General features: G+C 47.5%; 1 protein-coding gene across 1 annotated transcript in view; it reads left to right on the top strand.

Annotated features, from left to right (window-relative positions):
- The window catches only part of LOC129825919 (multiple C2 and transmembrane domain-containing protein 1-like), a gene marked incomplete at its 5' end in the record, with an annotated part of 45032 nt that extends 25858 nt beyond the window's left edge, over positions 1 to 19174 (top strand). Inside the window, 4 exon segments of the mRNA XM_055886036.1 lie at positions 6576 to 6685; positions 7121 to 7230; positions 8312 to 8409; positions 16240 to 19174. Of these exon segments, the coding sequence (XP_055742011.1) occupies positions 6576 to 6685; positions 7121 to 7230; positions 8312 to 8409; positions 16240 to 16311 (390 nt within the window).
- Between the last annotated feature and the right edge of the window lie 917 nt (positions 19175 to 20091).

The following is a 20091-nucleotide window of genomic DNA, read 5'->3' as shown; positions in this document are numbered from 1 at the left end:
TGCCGTTGCTAATTCTGAGCCTTGGTTGGAAATGGTGTCACCCTGAAAGCATTTAGCAGCTTGAATCTTTACTGCCGTTGTTTCGGAGGTGGAAGAGGGGGATTATGGGCTGTCTGCTGTTACAGAATCAACAAGAACTGTTTCAAATGCCCTCTGGGAGCCTTAAATTAACATCCTGTCACGTTTTATATGACATTTCAATTTTATTGTGCGCCACAAAAAAAAAAAAAAGGGGGGAAAAAGGGTGCAATTCAAGCACAGCAGCGAGCGGTCACCAGAGTTTCACACTCATCCTGACTGCCGTGGAATAGGCTTAGGGGTTGTATTTTTATATTCTTTTATGACGTGTCTGTTAGGGAAGAATAATATAATGTGAGATGCCATCTTTATAGATGGTGACCTCCCTCCTTCTCAAAGCCTGAAGTCAGTTCAGAACTAACTGTCTCTTATAGAGTTCAAAATGGCTCATCTAGTATCCCACCCTACAGCAATTCCTCTCAGAAAAAGTGAGAGCATAGATGAAACATATCACGAGGCGTACCCTATTCGCGTCTCCCTTTTCAATGCTTAGACTTGTGACTAAATTAATTTGCAGGAACGTCGCCGCCCTCCGAAGCACAATGCGGAGTTCAGTCAACCTAACTTGGCTGTGCGTATAGGAAGCTCTCTCTCTAGTGTCACCGCAGGTTGTCTTTCCTTAACAGACTCTTACCAAGCTCCCAACATTCTAACGAGTGTTGCCTCCATGTCTTCCCAGATAGAGAGAACTGCTCCAGACACTTATAGGAAGGCAAGCTCAGCAGTACGGGGATCAACACACAGCTGACAAGTCAACAGGCCCACACACAAGCAAACACACACACACACATGCGTAGATGAAGGGCACGCACACACTAGTGATGCGCGGGTTGACTCATAGCCACGGGGCGGGCGGGTTAAGGGTCATGAAATATTGGGTGGATGAATGGCGGGTGGGTGGCGGGTGGGTTGAATAAAGAGACAACAATGAAATGCCTGTCTAATTATTGTGCAGTTCATATCTATAGGCTACATTGAGGTTTTCCTTTCATTATTTGAATCTGGCTAAAGCCTAAGCTTCAGGGCCTAACTACAGCCTACGCGTGCCAAATGCACGCCACTTGCCAAACGCATTTGGGAACTTGGGCAGAAAAAGTTAGCGTCGTTCCACAGAGGCAAAAATAACTACATGTAATCGGATAAGAGAAAAGCGGTGAAACGGGAGAGTTTAAAATACTAAAGACAAGGGAGGGCCAGAACAGTAATGTTTGGGAAAGATTTGGTGAAATGGATAAAAGAGGATGATGGCAGTGCCGGCTACGTTACGTGTGATGATTGTGAGGCGTTGTACAAATTCGACAGTCCCAAGATGAGGACTTCAAATATGTCAAGGGAACTGTACTGTTCAGATGGGTTAAATGGAATAGGAACTGAAATCTGGACACTGACTGTTGGCTAGGTCTATAACCTCTCACGTAGCCTAATATATTAACTCCTGCAGAATTAAGCATTTCTTGCTGTGAAATGATACACAAAGCGTACATTTCGACTCAGGAGCAGGAGAGAAGAGAATACCTTCATCTTGAGAGAGGGGATGCGTGTTTAGGGACCGTCTGTAAAGGGGATATCTTTAGGAGCATCATAAAAGACGATTAGTATTCAACCGCATAAAATATGCATCCCAAGCTGAACTGAAATCGTATCAGAAACATGTCGTTTTTCCACAGCTTTTCATTTCCTTAAAACCGGTCAGACGGATGTCATTGGGAAATGTTTCACTGAAACTCTTTGCTCTGTGAGAGAAGCGGAGATGAACGAGGGAAACTTCACAGATGTTGAAGCATTCATTCTATCGATTTATGACGTTCTTACGAGCAAGGGTTTATTTCGTCTTCTAGGGCAAGTAACGACCGGAGAGAAACTGCATGTATCTAATTATGATGATACTGACTAACAAATAGCGTACCAAAATGCTAATTATAAGCAGAAAATATCTAAATTAGGCTTAAAATAAATCCCGCACCCACTGTCAAAAAATTGTTCCGCCATCTCTGACTGTACAGCCCGTTGTCTATATTTGCGGGTTAGGATCTGGTGCGGGCTTCAGATTTTGACACTTTATCACATATAGTCTGGGGGGTTGCGGATTATTAGCAATTGCAGGTGGGTGCAGGTGAACCGCTGACCCACGCATCACTAGTGCACACACACAGACGCACACTTGCACTCACACAGACACCCACACACACACACACACAAGTATGGGCATATGCACTCGCAGTATTAGTTCAAACACACACAAATAAACATACATTAAAAAAAATCTCCTCCAGCAGAGAAACCAGCCCTCGAAATCTTGTGGCTGTGAAAGCCCAGTGAGTGAATTGACGTCAGAATGTTTGTCCCTCACGCTGAAACACAGCCCTTTCATGTACATTACACCCAGCAGGGCTCGATGCAGTTTGTCTCAGATATAAAATAGAGCGTTCCTCTGGCTTCCTCTTGAGCTCCCATCAGGTTCCGCTGTTGAGTGGCACTGCACCATATGCTTTAGATTGGACTAAATGATCTGTTGGAGAGAGCAAGACACACACACACACACACATCGAACTGAACTGGCATGTAGCACGCTGCTGTTTGCGTGTGTGCGTGTGAGCCGTTCTCTCCGACAGATCGTTTAGTTCAATCTAAAGCGGGCTACGTTTGATGTCGTCATGAGGAGAGGTCGATAGCACTTCGATGATCTAATGATCCGTCAGGAACATCCATTAGGTAAATTCGAACATGATCCCCCCCAGTGCAGGACTTACAGTTGGAACAGCACAGTCCAGATCAACACAACACAGAACGGAAGCCTCAAAATGCTTGCTTTTATATGCGCTCCCTCTACACCACTATAAGGACTTAGGCTGTTTGACAGACGTTGGAGCAGAGTCATTCCAATGGCAAACAGAAATACAGGCCCACCGTCCCCAGTAAAGACCCAAATCCAGAGGGGCCACCGATGGGAATGAGAAACCATTCAAACCTAACCTTACAGATGTAGTATCTTAATTTGATCACCCTGTTTCAGGAGAACATTCCCGCAATGCAGAACATTTCAAACTTTTAGTGTAATTGAGGTTTAAAATGTCCTCTAAAGTTTGAAATTTCCACTTTGAAATGTCAGACTTGATTTTTCCTTACGAAAATTCATTATAATTCACATTATAATTCACATTTCCTGTTGCTGTAGGATTATTTTCCTGCTGTGGCAAATCGGCTCAAATGAAGATCCTACATCTGTATGCGTGTGTGCATGCACATGGACGAGCGCACGCACGCATGGACACACACACACACACTGCGTGGTTTCTTCCATTATCCTGGAGGTGCAGAATCCCATATCACTGACTCCAAGTCTGTGACTTGTAGTTCAGAGCCCGTGGCGGTGGGGTGAGAGAGTCGGGGGAGCTGATCGTCGTCTGCGTTTTGTTTATGTGCAACAAAGTTCCCTGACATAATTAGACGAGACTTTTTAATAAATGCACCAACAGAGACAGACATACCAGTGGCCCCTGCCACCACACTCCCTGCACACACACAAATTCATTATGAATACAGCTCTAATGATGGGAAATGAATCAAGTCATCCATTTTCAAAGTTGTTTTCTTTTTCAAGTCAGTGAAATGTCAGCACACATTAGATGATTATAATGTACCTCTACAGTCCTGGTAGGATGGGTCACAAAGACACAGACCTTGAAGCCGACAAACAGGCCAAAATCTTCACGTAACGCAACAGAGTGTTCCATCTGGCTCTCGTTCCTATTTGCCCCATTTGTGCTGGAGAAGGTTATTTGTATTATTATATATTTATTTATTTTACCCCTTTTTCTCCCCAATTGGTAGTTACAGTCTTGTACCATCGATGCGACTCCCATAAAGACTCGGGAGAGGCGAAGGTCGAGAGCCGTGCGTCCTCCGAAACGCAACCCCGCCAAACGCACTGCTTCTTGACACACTGCGTGCTTAACCCGCCAGCCAGCCGCACCAATGTGTCGGATGGAAGCACTGTATACCTGGCGACTGTGTTAGCGTGCGTTGCGCCGTCCCGCCACGGGAGTCACTAGAGCACAATGTGTCTCTAGCTGGTCTTCCTGTTAGGTGTGAATAGGCCTGGTATGTGACACCAGCACCCAGCGTTAGGGATCTGCCAACACTTACTTTCCGCTGTTGATCAGGCCATGGAAACCACATGACAAGTGTGACATAAACTAGTGACATCAGCTTGTTGTAGGCCAGGTTCATCTGAATCAAACTAGCCTATAACTGTTAAGTAGGGTTAGCAATGGCATAGCCTCATCAAGGCATGCAATTGTACAACACCGACAAGAAATAGGACATAAGTCTACAATTCGATTGACTCGTTTGAACTTCATCATGTCTGACGTGTAGCAGATGCCGAATCACTTACATACACGCGTGAAAGACATTTTTCGAAATGGGAAGGGTGCAAACATTAAACGTCAAAGTCAAATCCTTCTCTGAGAAGCAGACGCGAGTCTGTATTTTCTCCTTTTTTCAACACACACACTTTTGAAGACAACTTTTGAACTTCGCAATGATCTGTGAATGGCGCTGTCATCCAAGACAGAGTGCTCTATATCAACGCTTCCCTCGGCGATGACATTATAGTGCGTGGCAAGGTCGCAATGGATGTCAAGGTTGCCAACAGAAAAGGGGCAAAGGAAAAGCAAGGTGAGGGTAGCACAACGTAACTAAAGGTACTGTAAAGTCATTCTGAGGCGTATTACTTGGCCACAGCCGAGCCAGCTGTTCGCATCAAGCTTCTCTCTAGAGCAGGTTGCTCTAGTCTAGTCCATATGTGACTGCTGGGGAGAGCGGGGGAGCAGGAGAAAAAACAAGGCTCTCCTTGGCTCTGTTTTTGCTACCTCCCTCCTATGTTTGAAGGCAGGAAATAGGAGTCAGCCCACAGTTCGAGGGGCATGTGGCAATGGTTTATGTTCCTCTGACTTCTAACCTATCCCCTCCGCCCCCACTCGCTCTCTCACACCGCTCCCCTGTCCTTCAAAACACTCTCCCCGGAGCCCCGAGAACACTCCCCAGGCCCAGAACACAAAGCCCAACACAACCCAACACAATGGACTATGGACATGGGGCTTTGTTGGACCCAGTAATACAGAACAGATGAGGGCTGAGGAAAGGGGGAGAAAGGAGGTTTGTGAAATATTTGCAAAGAAAAATAACCCTGGGACACTGTCTAATTATATCTATTTGTCTTGTGTGGTTTTTCGAGGAGGCCATGTGGTTTTTGCTGGCTGCATCCAGGTTCATTTTTCAAATATCTGATCCTACAGGAAGAGCAGGGAGAGCAGGACAAGGGTTGCGATGGAGGGGGGCGATTGGGGAGCTCTGGGGAGGATTTGGGGTTGGGGCCTGGTGGGTAAAAAGATCCACTAATTCTCTTTAATGAGATGAATTAGCCGCTTGTTGTTTCTAGGATGTGACTGTTCCAGTTGATTATTGAAGGCCATGACCAGAGTGTGTACCTGTAGCATTGTCATACACAGGTGGACATCCATAGACGTCAAATACTGCCAGGAAGTGTAAAGTGGGTTTGAAAATAAGTGGTTTTGAGTAAACCTGCCTGACAATCAACAATCAGCCCGTAGGTGACAGTCTTTACAAACTACAAGTGAACTTCCTGAAAGGTCACAGGTCACTGTGGTGGTGTAATGCTGAATCAATCCTATGCTCTTAGTCTGTCTTTGTCCCGAGACAGAGACGGAGAGCCCTGGTTTGCGGCCCCCTCTCCTCCAAGCATGTGCACACCCCCACCACAACAGTCTGCGTCTGTCTTTATGTCCTCACTCACTCACCCACTCTCACTCAGTCAGTCACCACATCCTGTCCCAGTCCGTTCTGTCGGTCAGTCCTACAGCAGCTCATTGACTGTTGCATGACTTCTTTTGTACTCTGTCTAATACACGTAACTGGGGGCTTTTCCATCGGCCCGACGCGTAACTCTGTGGTCCATTTTGGGCCTGCTGATGTTCTCGACCGTCAAATGTTGAGAAGGAAGTGCTCATCCCGGCGCGGACGGCGTTAACGATGACAAGGATGTCGCCTCTGGTGACGTCACAGTGTTCTGCCAACAGCAAAGCGGGCCCCGTCTTTGGCATTAGAAAGATTGATGGATCCATTTGGCATTCAGCTAAATCCCCCCCCCCCCCCCCCCCCCTATTCACATATTCAGATTTCCCCGTGTGCTCGCTGTAAGAGGGAAACATTGGGATTCGTTCTGCTGACTTTTTATCTCTATTACAGCCTGGAGAGTAGTCAGTCAACTGGAGGAGAATCTCTCCTGATCTGGCTCCCCGCTTCAAGTCTTTGACGCTCTTTAAATGTTTTCTTTGTTGAAAGATGCACGTGCCCAGCCCGTCTCTCTTCCTCTCTCACTCGCTTTCTCTCTCTCCCCTCTCTCTCTATCGCTCTATCGTGCCCTCGCTCTCTCCTCCTCCTCCTTCTCCTTCTCTCTGTATCTGTCCTTGCAGGACCCGGAGAGAAAGGGCTTCATCAACAAGCTGTATGCCATCCAGGATGTGTGCATCAGTGTGCAGAATGCGTTGGATGAAGTAGCCTCCTACGGCGAGAGGATAAAGAAGTGAGTCGTAAGCTTCCTCCTCGGCGCCCGGCCCGCTGCTCCAATGCTCCCTCGTCCCCCGCTTCCCCGTGCCAGCGCTGTCGGCATCGCTAGCCCTCCCCAACCCCCCCCCCCCCCCCCCCCCCCTGTCACATCTTACTCAGCCCCGCCAAGCTGGCTGGAACACACACACTATGTGCACGCACACACACACCCGTTCATGCATGCACACACACACATACACGTTTCAGCTACACACAGGGCAGAGGACAGGCAGTAAAGTTATTGAGACTCCCGAGTCAGTTTCACTTGTAGGGTAAAGTTGGAGAATTAAAGGATGTGGGTTATCTCCCCCCCCCCCCACGTAAATAAACGTGTTTAGTCTAGACTCTTGAATAGTTTCGTTTTTTTCTCTCCTTCAGGGCTAATTACGTATCTCTCCCATTCTCTCCACAGCACCTTTAACTGGACAGTGCCGTTCCTAAGCTGGCTGGCCATTGTTGCACTGTGTGTGGCCACTGTGCTCATCTACTATATCCCCCTACGCTACATTGTCCTGGCCTGGGGTGAGTGCCTGAAACGAAGTACAACTTCTAAAGGCTGTATAGAGCATACAGAGAGGCTACATAAGCTCTACATAAATGCTTCACAATGGTGCATAAACATATAATGGTGCATTCGGTCACATATGGCCGTTCACCAAGGGTACTGTACTGTTCCATTGTAGTCTTATAAACGTAGTAGTAATATACATTTATAAGACTACAATGGAACAGTGCAGTACCTTTGGTGAATTTGCTAGATGTGACAAAAACGCACTGTATGTTTATACACTGTTTATAGTGTATGACGTATGCTTATAGATGATTTATGTAGGGCTTATGAAGCCTTTATAGATATACTCTACGAAGCCTTTAGAAGTTCTTTGTTTACAGTACCTTTATGTAATGTAACCAGTAAGGTGGGCTAGATTGGGAATGGGAAATCATTATATCTCCTTTATTAACCCGGTCATGTGGGTTGGTGTCTACCTCCATGGCACAGTTGCTCAGGGAACAAACTCAGTGAGCTGAGTATTTCAGACAGAGCTGAGCAGCACCTCCTTGAGGGGTGGAGAGGGGAGCTCTGGTCTCTAATGGTGTCTGCACTCGGCTTTTGAAACACATCGAGTTACCTTGAAGGGCTCAAAGAGGGCTTTGATGACACAGATGGAGAACGAGAGAAGGAGAGAAAAACAGAGGGGGAAAGAGCGAGAGAGTGGAAAGAGCACGGGAGAGAAAGAGATCGAGAGAGAAACAGAGTGGCAGAGAAACAGACAGGAGTTTGAGAGAAAGAGAACGATAGTGGGAGAGCAACGGAGGAGTTGGAGAGAGAAAGAAAGAGAGAGAAAGAGAACGATAGTGGGGGGAGAAACAGGAGTTTGAGAAAGAAAGAGAGAGAAAGAGAAAGATAGTGTGAGAGAAAGAGAGTATGGGAGACACAGGAGGTTTGAGAGAGAGCAAGATAGAGAAAGATAGTGTGAGTGAAACAGAGGAGTTTGAGAGAAAGATGAAGATGGTGTGAGTGATAGAGAGAGAGAAAGAAATAGAAGGTAGGCAAGCTCTTGTGACCCATGCGCTGAACAGCTCTCTCTCCCTCTGCCTGCAGGGGTGAATAAATTCACCAAGAAGCTCCGTGACCCATACAACATTGACAACAACGAGCTCCTGGACTTCCTGTCCAGAGTCCCCTCGGATATACAAGTGGTGGGTGTGATTTCGCCCCTTCTTCCCCTGCTCCCACTCCTCTCTCTCTCTCTCTCTCTCTCTCTCTCTCGCTCTCCCTCCATACCTATATATTCACTGATGTCCCTTAGTGATTTATATAGACTGCCGTATTGCTAACACATATTGGAAAACAATATATGACCTTTTTTTTTTTCTTCTCAACCATTATTAAGTGTTTTTCCTGCTCAATACATCCCGATTTCATTCCATGTCCACAGAATGGATAATGTTAAGTGAGTGAAGGCCTTTATGGGCTGGCTGTTTGAATCCATGCAGAAGTGGCTCCTATAGAGATGCTGTTGTGAGCAAGTCATTATAGATTTAAACCAACAGTTTAAACACCCTCACGCGGTTTAGTTCTACATTAACCGTGAGATCAGATTAACGCTGCGGTCGCTGGGTTGGACGGCGGGGTTTGATCAACTCTTACCTCCGACGCTCTAACGCGCCCAGCCAAGGTGCTGCCACTGTTTAACTGCAATTAAACGGCTGCTTGTGAAAGTGAGCCTGTTATGCGGCGGGGGCGGCGTCCTCTGTGACCGCTAAGCAATGCCTGGTGCTCAGGGCGTGCTGCTGAGAGCAGAGCGACACAGACCCACACCCGACCCAATCCCCTGCCACATCAGTGCCAACATGCTTCCCCTTTGATCGCCTGTTGGCCGCCACCTCTTTGATCTTTACAGGATCGTAATCCTCCGCACCCAGCCCCGCCCCCAGCACGCCCCGTGCTGTTTTACGGTATTCCAGAGCCATTCCAGTGGCAAGTAGCCCCGACCCAAATGAGGCCAAGGTGGCCCTCTGCTGAGGTGCAGCCACCTTGCACACCTGGAGCCGGAGGGGCCGGCAGGTAGGAGGGCTTTACGAGCCCCTTAATGAGGGGTGGCTGGTCGGGATAGCTCACGGACGCGCGCGTGCACACACACACACACACACACACACACACACACACACACACACACAGGCAGACAGGCGTACGCAAACACACACACAGGCGAAAGCATGCACACAGACACACACACAGCCCACGGACCCTGGAGCTCTTGCTACTGCTGCTGCTGCTGAAGGGTTAATTGGTAACAGGTTTCAGCACCAGGTTGCGACACCCTCGTCTCACACCACTGTTCCCAGCCAAATATAACTTCCTGATCACCGGACTGGGTGCTCGGCTCCAGAAGCGGAAAACTGCGAGCTCCGTGGCTAAAATCGAACCAGAACGTTCTTCCCTCTTCTGCTGTGCTGTACTCTCTCCGCTGCGCTGCCTCCGGTGGTGGGTTCCCCGCATTGCCTGTGTTTCTGGGTCACAGGGGCCTGCAGGGGCCAGGCCAGGGGAGGCTGAGGCTGGAGGGCCGCAGGCCTAAATGGAGCATCCCCTCCCCGGCGCGTGTCCAGCCGGCCAGCTCTGCGGATAACAAATGAAGTGCTATTTCAGGGCCCTCTACACCTCCCACGCTGTCCCCCTGGTGGCCCTCTCTGAGGCCAGGGCAGGGCCAGCTCAGCACTCCACGTCATTTTAGAGGTGCTTTGGAGCAGCCAGGACTGATGACTTTCTAATGACTTTATATACAAAGGGCAGACAGGCTGCTGCGCCACAGGTTGGCATGCAAACGGCTGCTCTGTGTCTATTCTGCGGAAGAACTATTGTACCCTCTCTCTCTCTCTCTCTCTCTCTCTCTCTCTCTCTCTCTCTCTCTCTCTCTCTCTCTCTCTCTCTTTCCCTCACTCCCTTTCTCGCTCTTTCTATCTCTCCATCTCTCAAAGTCTCTTTCCCTGTCGCTCTCTTTCTCTCGCTCTGTGCGTGCGTGCGTGTGGTCTCCCAGGTGCATTATGTGTTTATTGTTGTATAACGTCTCACATTTATTTGGTTTGCCGATATGTGTACGTTCACAGAGACCGAGATTGTCCGTGGGCGTGTGTTTTGTGTTTTGAGAGCAATGGATCAAGCAGCATATTGCTGTTAGTCAGTCGCGGCATTGTTCATGAGGCGGCCATTGCTCATGAAGTGCTGGCGGTTGGGTTGGTGGGGCTGGACGGCTGCTACTCCCTCAGCTCTAGTGAACCGTTAACAGTGCACTTTCACGACAGCTACAGGGGTCTTTATAAAAATGTGCTCTTCAGCTCACTGACCCTGGGCCTCGAACAGCACTGTGAACCACCTTTAAAGACCAGAACAAAGGGGGGGGGGGGGGCACATTGGTTGAAACCGCTACCTACTAGCCAGTTCACGTTGTCAGCTGCTTCGTTTTCCTCCGGGCTTAATGTTCTTCATAGGCTGTAACCATAATGGCTGCCTTGTATACTTTCCCCTCTGGATGGCTGGCTGTGATGTTTATACCAGAGTAAGCTACCTCGCATTCTAGGCTAGGGGAATCCTTCATGTGCCCTTAAACGAGGCCAACAGACATAATCAACTTAAGTATTTCCAACCTGCCATTTGGGACAGCTCCGTGTACCAGCATGCTTTATGATGCCATTAGCCATGTGAGCTGTGGACTGCATAAGTAGGAAGATAGCAATTAGCATAGCAAGTGCTCCTTTATAGCCAATATAAAGTAGCAGGTTTACTTTAAACCCCTCCACAGAAATAGACACGACTCGTCATTGAACTCCAAATGCAGGCTGGGGACCTTTTTTTTTTTTTTTTAAACAATCTTGATGTTGAGGATGGCTCTGATTGGCTGCTGAGGAGGGGATCCCAGAGGTCAGGAGGTCAAAGGCAGGGCGTAGGGGGCTGAAAAGGGCTTAAGGGCTGAGGCTACTTGTGAAACACCATCCATCACGTCTTCCACTCTGCTCTGCCACAGGCCCCCTCATCGTCCCTGGGACACATTTCAATCTTTCACTTGAAGCAAGCAATTAGTCTCCACTCAGCAGCCTACAGACTTGCCGGGGAAACGTTCCGTTTGTTCTTTGTCTATTTGCCTGCTTTCACCTTGACATGCTTCTTCTCTGTGAAAACTCAACAGGAGTACCGCTGAGTCCCCTGTTTATGGGTGTCGGTGCGCTAGCTGTTGTTTTTGGCACCGTTTAATACCCCTAATGCAAGGTTATAGGCATCACAAAAGATGAAGCCTGCAGCAGCTTTTCTCCCCCTGTAGAAACAGCATAGTGTCATTAAAACGCCCTCTCTGTCTCCTCTCATTGACTTATTTATATTTGCCTTTTCCCGCTCCGCTACCCGCCCGCCCACCCAGGCGCCTTCAAACCGGAATCCTCTCGCTTAACGACAGGGCGGCAGTGAGAGCGAGAGAATAGAAAGCCGTGCGGAACACCGGGTCCCGGGACACCGCCAGCCGCCACCGTCTGACACTGCTAAACAAAATGCTCTCTGGTATGCGCGGCGCCCCCTCCGCAGTGCACACTTCAAAGGCTGTTTTGTAGTTTGACTGTCGACATGGGGGAGAAGAGAGGGGGGAGGGTGGCGAGGAGAGAGGAGCGAGGGTGGAGCAGCCTTTGAGCAGCGCCAGGTCTTTTACCCACTGTCTCCCAAAGATGTTATCTCTGTGCTCCACACTTTGTTTTTAAACAAATTGCTAGCTCACTGTTGTCACCTTTTTCCACTCCCTCTCTTTCTCTCTTTACCCCTTTTGGGGTTTTTTCCTCACTTGCTCCTCTCCCTCTCCTCTTTTTTGACTTTAACTAGCTCGCCATGTTTTCTTGTGCGGGGCGGTGTAGCTTTATTAGGAAGGGTGAGCGTGAGCACCAGCGAGCGGCGCCGCGAGTGCTGCACGGCGGGCCTGTCACCTGGAAGGTGGAAGGGAACGGGTGACGTGTGAGAGAGCGTCTCTCCCTGGCAGCTCTTCTGAAAGAGATCTTTTTTTGATTGAGCTATTATTGTTTTTCCCCCCTTCCTTTTCTTCTGTCTGGTTCCCTCCTTTCGATAAGAAAACGAGTTTCTCCCAAAATGCAAACTTTTGTTTGTCTAGTTTGGATTTTGATTTGAACGGCAACAGACAGTCCCAAATTGCTAAATCTTTTTTTAGGGGGGGGTTGTAGGCGTTTTATTTTATAATGGGGCACTAACAGGCAGTGATCTCACAATATCCTGCTTCGGATACTTTGTCGGCTTTTTCCTCACTCCCTGCATGCTTTTGAATATATGCCCAATGTTGTCCAATGATATACGAACAACAGAACTCAGGAGTCAGGACTGTCACTGTGCTCCAGAAAGTAACCAGAACGGCTCCTGGCAAAGCACTTATTGAAAGTGAACCTGTCCCACCCCCCAAATGTGCACTCACTCACTCACTCCCTCTCTCGTTCATGAACTCATTCCCTCCCTCACTCCCTCACGTATGGACATGGCAGGATCTCAGCCTCACCCGACGATGGCGTCCTGCCAGCTCTGTGACGGCCCCCTAAGCGCCCGTAATGAAACTCTGACTGACACAGCGCAGCCCTGCATACCAGCGGCAGAACAGATGGGACGGGGCCGTATAAAACCTGTGTCCCCTCGGCGTCTGCTCCAGTGTCTGCTTTAGTTGGCCAGACGAGAAAATTATCCCCACCCACATGAGAACAGTATCTGTCATCACCCCCACTGTTATGTGGCTGGACCCTCTCTCTCTCTCTCTCTCGCTCTCTCTCTCTCCCCGGATCTGTGCACATCACCAGAACCAGTACAGATGTACAGGACCCCTCTTCTAGTTCCTCCACTCTGCAATCGTCCGCTCCGGACCTCTCTCGCACTGCCCATTCACTCAACCGTATTTGTTCAGCTGTAAATTGATCCTGTGTTTTGTCAGATGTTCTGCTCGTAGGCCCTGAATCAGCCCCGTCTGCTGTGCTAGCGATGCGAACACGAGGAGCGTATGGTCGCCAGTCACCGATCCCTTTATGGGTGAAACATTGGTGGTGACCGCTGTTGAAGGGGAGAGGAAATAGCCTACAGTGCGTGGCTGGTTAGGGGGAGGGGGGGGGGGGGGGGGTTTAATGCAATGCCCGTGTGATGTGTCTGAGTCATGTTGTAAGACAGATGAAGGCTACGTTAGACAATGCCTGTTGAAGTGGCACTGTTAAGCGGTAGGAGACGAATGGGAAAGCTCTAGCTAGCGCTCTCAGACAGCCACAATGAGGGATTTCTTGTGTTCCGGCCGCAGCGAACAGCGACCACACTGGAGATGGGGAACGCTTCGATGACGTCAGTCACTTGTCTGGCGAATCTGAGAGGGTGTCAGTCAGTGTGGAGTGTAGTGTACCTCAGGCTTTCAGGGATGCCAGCGTAGTATGTCTCTGTGTGTTGCTCGACTTTGTCTCTGTGAGTGAGGGGCAAATAGAGTGACAAGCCTTTGGTTTTTGAGGCTAAGCCACTATGCATGAACACCCATTACTGAGTTGAAAACGGAACTCCGAGAGTTGTTTTTGATAGCTTTATTCCCACCGTGTTTAACGGGCGATTCCTTTGTATCTATGAAAGACAATGTGTGCTGCAGAAACGAACCATTACTGAATCCATGTCATATGGCTCCCTGTCCACCTCAACATACAGTACCATAATTAGTACGAGGCTAAGCATCGAGCTAAATACTGTAGCCTTCATTTGTTGCTTGATTTAAAAGAAACAATAACAATGGTAATGAATAAAATTAACCCCTGATTTATAATGTTGTTGTTTAACCTTTTCTTTTTACTGCCTCTCTTTCTCTCTGCCCCCCCCCCCCCCTTTCTCTGTTTACCTCTCAATTTCAATTCAATTTACATTTCAATGTAAGGGTTTTGTTGTCATGGGAAACATATGTTAACATTGCCAAAGCAAGTGAAGTAGATAATAAACAAAAGTGAAATTAACAACAAAAATGACAGTGAGCATTACACTCACAGAAGTTCCAAAATAGTAAATACATTTCAAGTGTTACATTATGTCTATATACAGTGTTGTAACAATGTGCAAATAGTTCAAGTACAAGTATAATTCAAGTACAAAAGGGAAAATAAATAAACATAAAGATGGGTTCTATTTACAATGGGGTTTGTTCTTCACTGGTTGCCCTTTTCTTGTGGCAACAGGTCACAAATCTTGCTGCTGTGATGGAACACTGTGGTATTTCACCCAGTAGATATAGGAGTTTATCAAAATTGGGTTTGTTTTTTAATTATTTGTAGATCTGTGTAATCTGAAGGAAATATGTGTCTCTTATATGGTCATACATTTGGGCAGGAGGTTAGTAAGTGCAGCTCAGTTTCCACCTCATTTTGTGGTCAGTGTGCACATAGCCTGTCTTCTCTTGAGAGCCAGGTCTGCCTTCTCAATAGCAAGACTATGCTCACTGAGTCTGTGCATAGTCAAAGCTTTCCTTAAGTTTGGGTCAGGTATTCTGCCACTGTGTACTCTCTGTTTAGGTCCAAATAGCATTCTAGTTTACTCAGTTTTTTGTTGTTAATTCTTTCCAATGTGTCAAGTACAGTAATTCTCTTTTTGTTTTCTCATGATTTGGTTGGGTATAATTGTGTTGCTGTCCTGGGGCTCTGTGGGGTCTGTTTGTGTTTGTGAACAGAGCCCCAGGACCAGCTTGTTTAGGGGACTCTTCTCCCAGGTTCATCTCTCTGTAGGTGATGGCTTTGTTATGGAAGGTTTGGGAATCACTTCCTTTTAGGTGGTTGTAGAATCTTTTCTGGATTTTGATAATTTGTGCTTATCGGCCTAATGCTGCTCTGCATGAATTACTTGGTGTTTTACGTTGTACACAGAGGATCATTTAGCAGAATTCATGCAGAGTCTCAATTTGGTGTTTGTCCCATGTTGTGAATTCTTGGTTGGTGAGCGGACCCCAGACCTCACAACCGTAAAGGGCAATGGGTTCTGTAACTGATTCAAGTATTTTTTGCCAGATTCTAAATGGTATGTCAAATTTGATGTTCCTTTTGATGGCATAGAAGGCCCTTCTTGCATCTCAGATCGTTCACAGCTTTGTGGAAGTTACCTGTGGCGCTGATGTTTAGGCTGAGGTAGGTATAGTTGTTTGTGTGCTCTAGGGCAACGGTGTCGAGATGAAATTTGGATTTGTGGAACGCCATTATTTTTGTCTTACTGAGGATTGCTGTTATTCTCTCTCTCTCTCTCTCTCTGTCTCTCTCTGTCTCTCTCTCTCTGTCTATCTCTCTTTGCCTCTCTCTCTCTCTCTTTCTCTCTCTCTCCATAGTGTAGAATCTTTACTGGTTAGGTTACCTCTGGGTTAGAAAATATAAGCACAGAGAAAATCTCCAACATCGCCTTTCCTTTACCTTTCTTGCCAAAGGACTTTTTGGACACACAGGTGGAGTTTGTTCAGTGTGTCTCTCAGAGACAGGAGTGTGTTACGACTGTCTGATCCTTGTCTGACAGAGAACAAAGCAGACGGAGGAGGAGAAAATCATTAATTGTGTTTATTTTAATGGAGGCTGTGTATAGTTGGCCTCGATATGACTTGTTCTTAATCAGACGTGTACATTTCCAAAAGTACTGCGTGGTCAAGCCTAGGCATGGTGAATACAGTTAGCATTGCATATTGCAGGGTTTCATAGACGAAGCAACACAACACACTGCTGCACTGAGGCTGGAGCCTAAACTACCGTAGCTCGTGAAGGGTTAACCTGTGTTTCCTGAATAGCCTCCGTGCACTCGGGGATGGCTCTGTACTCTCTCCAAGCTTTCCCATGAGCCTTTGCCCTGTTCTGTTTGTTTGTGTGATCCTTTCCCCCAGGCCACTGTTCCACACAGCTGGACGGACACACTGAGCCTGCCCAGGGTGCTCACGGACTCTATCCCAGCATCCTGCACTTTCCCCACCTGACCGCCCTCTCTCTCTCTTTTTCTGCGTGTGTGTGTTTTAACAGGTGCAGTACCGAGAGCTGAAACTGGATCTCAGTCATAGTCCAAATAAGAGGAAGAAAAACAACCCGGGGTAGCTGGCTTTGTCCGCCCACTGAATCTTCCCTCCCTCAACGGCCGACACCAAGGAGCCAGAGGAAGGCTGGTCTGGACCTCCTCGACTCACTCTCTCTCTCTCTCTCCACTTTTTTCATCTTTTTCCTCTTTCTCCCTCTTCTACTGACTTTAAATATACATGTAAAGGCTCCCGAAGTGTAATTATCATTGTAGAAAGAGACAGCAAGAGAAAAATCGATAAATTCCGAGTTTAGAGATGAGCGTGGATGAAAGTGGACCGGATCATTCCGGACCCAGGTGTCTACAGCATTGTACCAGTCTGACAGATGTACAAGTCATGCTCGACTGTGTGACAGTTATGAATTCATCCGAAGAGGTTTCAGACATTTTTTACATAATTCCCCGTAAGGAACATATCATTTAACCCTATCAGAGTCAGAAAGCCGCTAAACAGGTAGAATGGCTGGTCTACTTTTCAAAATCTGAACTCCCAATGACCTCTGGGTGTAAGCATGTGGAACAATAGATAAAGAGCTTATTTATTCATTATTTTACAGAATGTTGTAAATAATTTTTTGTTGTGTTTACATTTTGGATTAAATTATTCTATTTTGGGGGGGGGTTTGTTCTTTCTGCACCAAGCCTCCATCTCAGCCAGTATACAGTGTTACCTATTAGCACGTTAGCCTCCAGTTACAGTATGTCCTGCTGCTCGCACACTGCACAGAGACAACTAAAACAGATAACCCTATAGTACACCCTTCATTGGCATCCTCGAAGCTGTATTTGTACGTTTACACTTTGCCCACGTTTCTAATTGCCTCTCACCGATTTCTTAAGCAACTAGATATTTTAAGAGGTCAAATGTTAATAGTCTTTTCAGTTCTTAGGCCTATATACATATCACCCTGTTCCAGTGGTCCTTGACGATCCAAATGAATGATAACTTCAAAACCTCAAAAACTCCTCTTTTAAATGGAACTGAAAACTGCTGCAGTCCTGCCAATATGCCATTCTCCCGATCTGCACTACCATCAATAGCGCAGATCAGTGTTTTTCTACCCAGAAATAGGGTGTCGTTTCCCCCCAGAAGAGGCAGGCAAGTGTAGATTGCTGCTGTGCCACTGAGCTAATATAGATGTCACCCTGTGCAAACAGAATCGCCAGGCAGGCCTTAGGCAGCCCAAGCGGTAATCTTATTTGAAAGGCTGGTCTCCTCTCCTCTCATCTCCACATGTTGCCTCAGTGGGCACACACACACACACACTCTCCAGCACTGTGCCACAGGCTGGCCGCCATCTCCATCTGCCCCACCTCCTGCTCAACTTTGATCTCTCTTTCAAGGGATGAGTTTGTGCATACGCGTATGTGTGTGTATGTGTCCCACTGGGCAAAAAACTGGTTGAATCAACGTGGTTTCACCGTCAGTTCAGCCCAAACAATGCTACGCGATGACGTCGAATCAACGTGGGAAAGCTGAGGGATTTGCAAAAATTCGATCCACGTCAGGGAATTTCGCCTTTTTTTCCCCCCCGCCCAACTTTCAACCTAAATTCAATGACCAGATGAAATGTTTGGTTGATTTCAGGTTAGTTGACAATTGAACCATGGGTAAATCAAAGGTAGACGTTGAACTGACGTCTATGCCCAGTGGGGTGTTTATGCAAAGCAAACAAGCAAGCTGCATGGAGGGTGTCCCCGTACACTGTGTGTGTGCATGCTGGGTGTGTATGCTACATGTGGTGCACATGTAAATGTGCATGGGTGCATGTTTCTGGAGTTGTCTGTCTCTTCTGGCTCTGGCGAGTGATGTAGATGGGACTGTGAACCTGTAGGGCCAGATGCTGCGTTTGGTGGCGGAGAGGTCGCCCGCTAGACTAGCAGCCAGTTAGCCGCTGTGTGACAAGACAAGACGATGGGTGGCCAGAGACCGCAGGGCTTTGCACGTATGTGTGCGCACCCTCTTTCCAAAGCCCTCCCATCATCCCTCTCACTGTCCCTCTCTCATTCGTCAGCGGTTAGGATCGTGGCCCTGTCGGAAGGGAACGTCTCCTGGGTCTCTCCCGAAAGCATCTGTTGAAAGATCACAGCGTAGGCTACATCTGAAGGGGCCTTCCACTCTTCCACATACCCCTCCCCCCTCCCTCCCTCCCTCCCTTAAACTTCAACAAGTGTAGATCTGCCACTTTGGAAGGCCATTGGTTTGGTTTGAGAGATGCACTTGAAATACAATAACATGCTCCGTGGAGAGTAGGACCTACGAGGGTTATATCATCCTCTCTAAAATGCAGACTCGTGTCTATTTTTATTGCCTAAAGGGGACCGTTTGAAAACCTGAATATGTATGTGTGAACTACTGTACGTGGTATAATTTACAGTAACTGTGGTGGGTATGTTGTGTTTGTTCTTATATCCAAATATTAAAAGTTTTATAACATTGTTATGGCGATGTATGCAAGCAAGCCAAAGTGATTTATAGGACGCGACAGGAAACAAAATGCTAAACAGAATGTATCGGACGGACATGAAGGAAAATGGCACTTTCATTTGTACCCCCTTTTGTTTTTACTCAACTTACTTTTTTTGGAATGATGTACATAATATGCCTGTAAATGGTCTGATGTTGGTTGATGATCTTGTATAGGTGTATGCTTGTCATTTCTCTCTGGGGTATTTTTGCCTGCAGTGTTGCCTGTGACATCATCTTCACTCTCCTAGTCCTGGCCAATGGTTGTAGAGGACAAGGACGGGGATTTGGGGTGGGTGGGCAGTGAAGGGAAAGTTATGAGAAAATAATGAACATCTAATACGACCAATAAATTCACCAGATGTATGTCGATAATTTTGGAAAAACTTGTAAAAGATTAAATATTTTGTATCATCTATGGAGATTTTTCATTCATTGCCAAAAACGGCATTGAGCTTCACGAAGACAAATACATAGCCAGCTACACAAAAGGTTGGCTCGAAGTGCATACCACCCGGGAGGGCCCTTGAGGCCCCTGTGTGAATCCTCTGACCAGATCATTTATTAGTCTGGGAGTCCCGCCACTGTCTGAACCGCCTCCATCTAAACTCCTGTACATCACTCCTCACAGCCCCGTAAATAACGACATGCGTACCCAGCCAGTGGTACTCCCCTCCACAAGAAGAGATCAGGAAGGAACACTGGGTCATTAGTCTCTCCTCCTCTGACAAACACACATCATCCTCACATGTCAGGATGTAATCGCTAGCTCCCTCTAACACACACAATCACCCACTACAGTATAAGCCCATCTCTGTATTGAAGTTCCCCACTCAGGGAATAGTTTGTGTGGCCAGGCTAGGTTGTATTGTTGAGCACCCAGAGGTGGGCTAGTCTTACTCCTGGTTACCCCCCACGTGGCCCGCAGATGAGGCTCTTCCATCTCTGTCCTGTGCTCCCAGCTCAGGACACTACGTGACCAAACATGACAGGACCCATCCGGCTCAATAGATGCTTCCACTGCCAAACACCAAGACAGACCTTTGGTGAGTGTGTGTGCGTACGTGCCTGTGCTGGTGCATGTTCAACTGACACGCACCTCCGTTTGTTGCCCTTCCAATTGCTCTGCAATCGAATGCGAAGCAGTACGGTTGCTCACAATGGTGGAACTGCTACTGGAAGCCCCAGTAGGTGCTACTGCAGTGAGTTGTTGCTTATTTTAAAGACTCCTGACCCGTACCAGCCACCATAAAGAAGTGAACAGCCTTACAGGGTTAGAGGCTACTGTATCTTCCCCTGCATGGAGAAGACAATTGGGGGAAGAGCATGGGTA

This window comes from Salvelinus fontinalis, chromosome 28 (assembly GCF_029448725.1).
Source record: "Salvelinus fontinalis isolate EN_2023a chromosome 28, ASM2944872v1, whole genome shotgun sequence".
Lineage (NCBI taxonomy): Eukaryota > Metazoa > Chordata > Actinopteri > Salmoniformes > Salmonidae > Salvelinus > Salvelinus fontinalis.
Note: the sequence above shows the minus strand (reverse complement) of the source record. Positions and strands in the feature narration are given on the sequence as shown.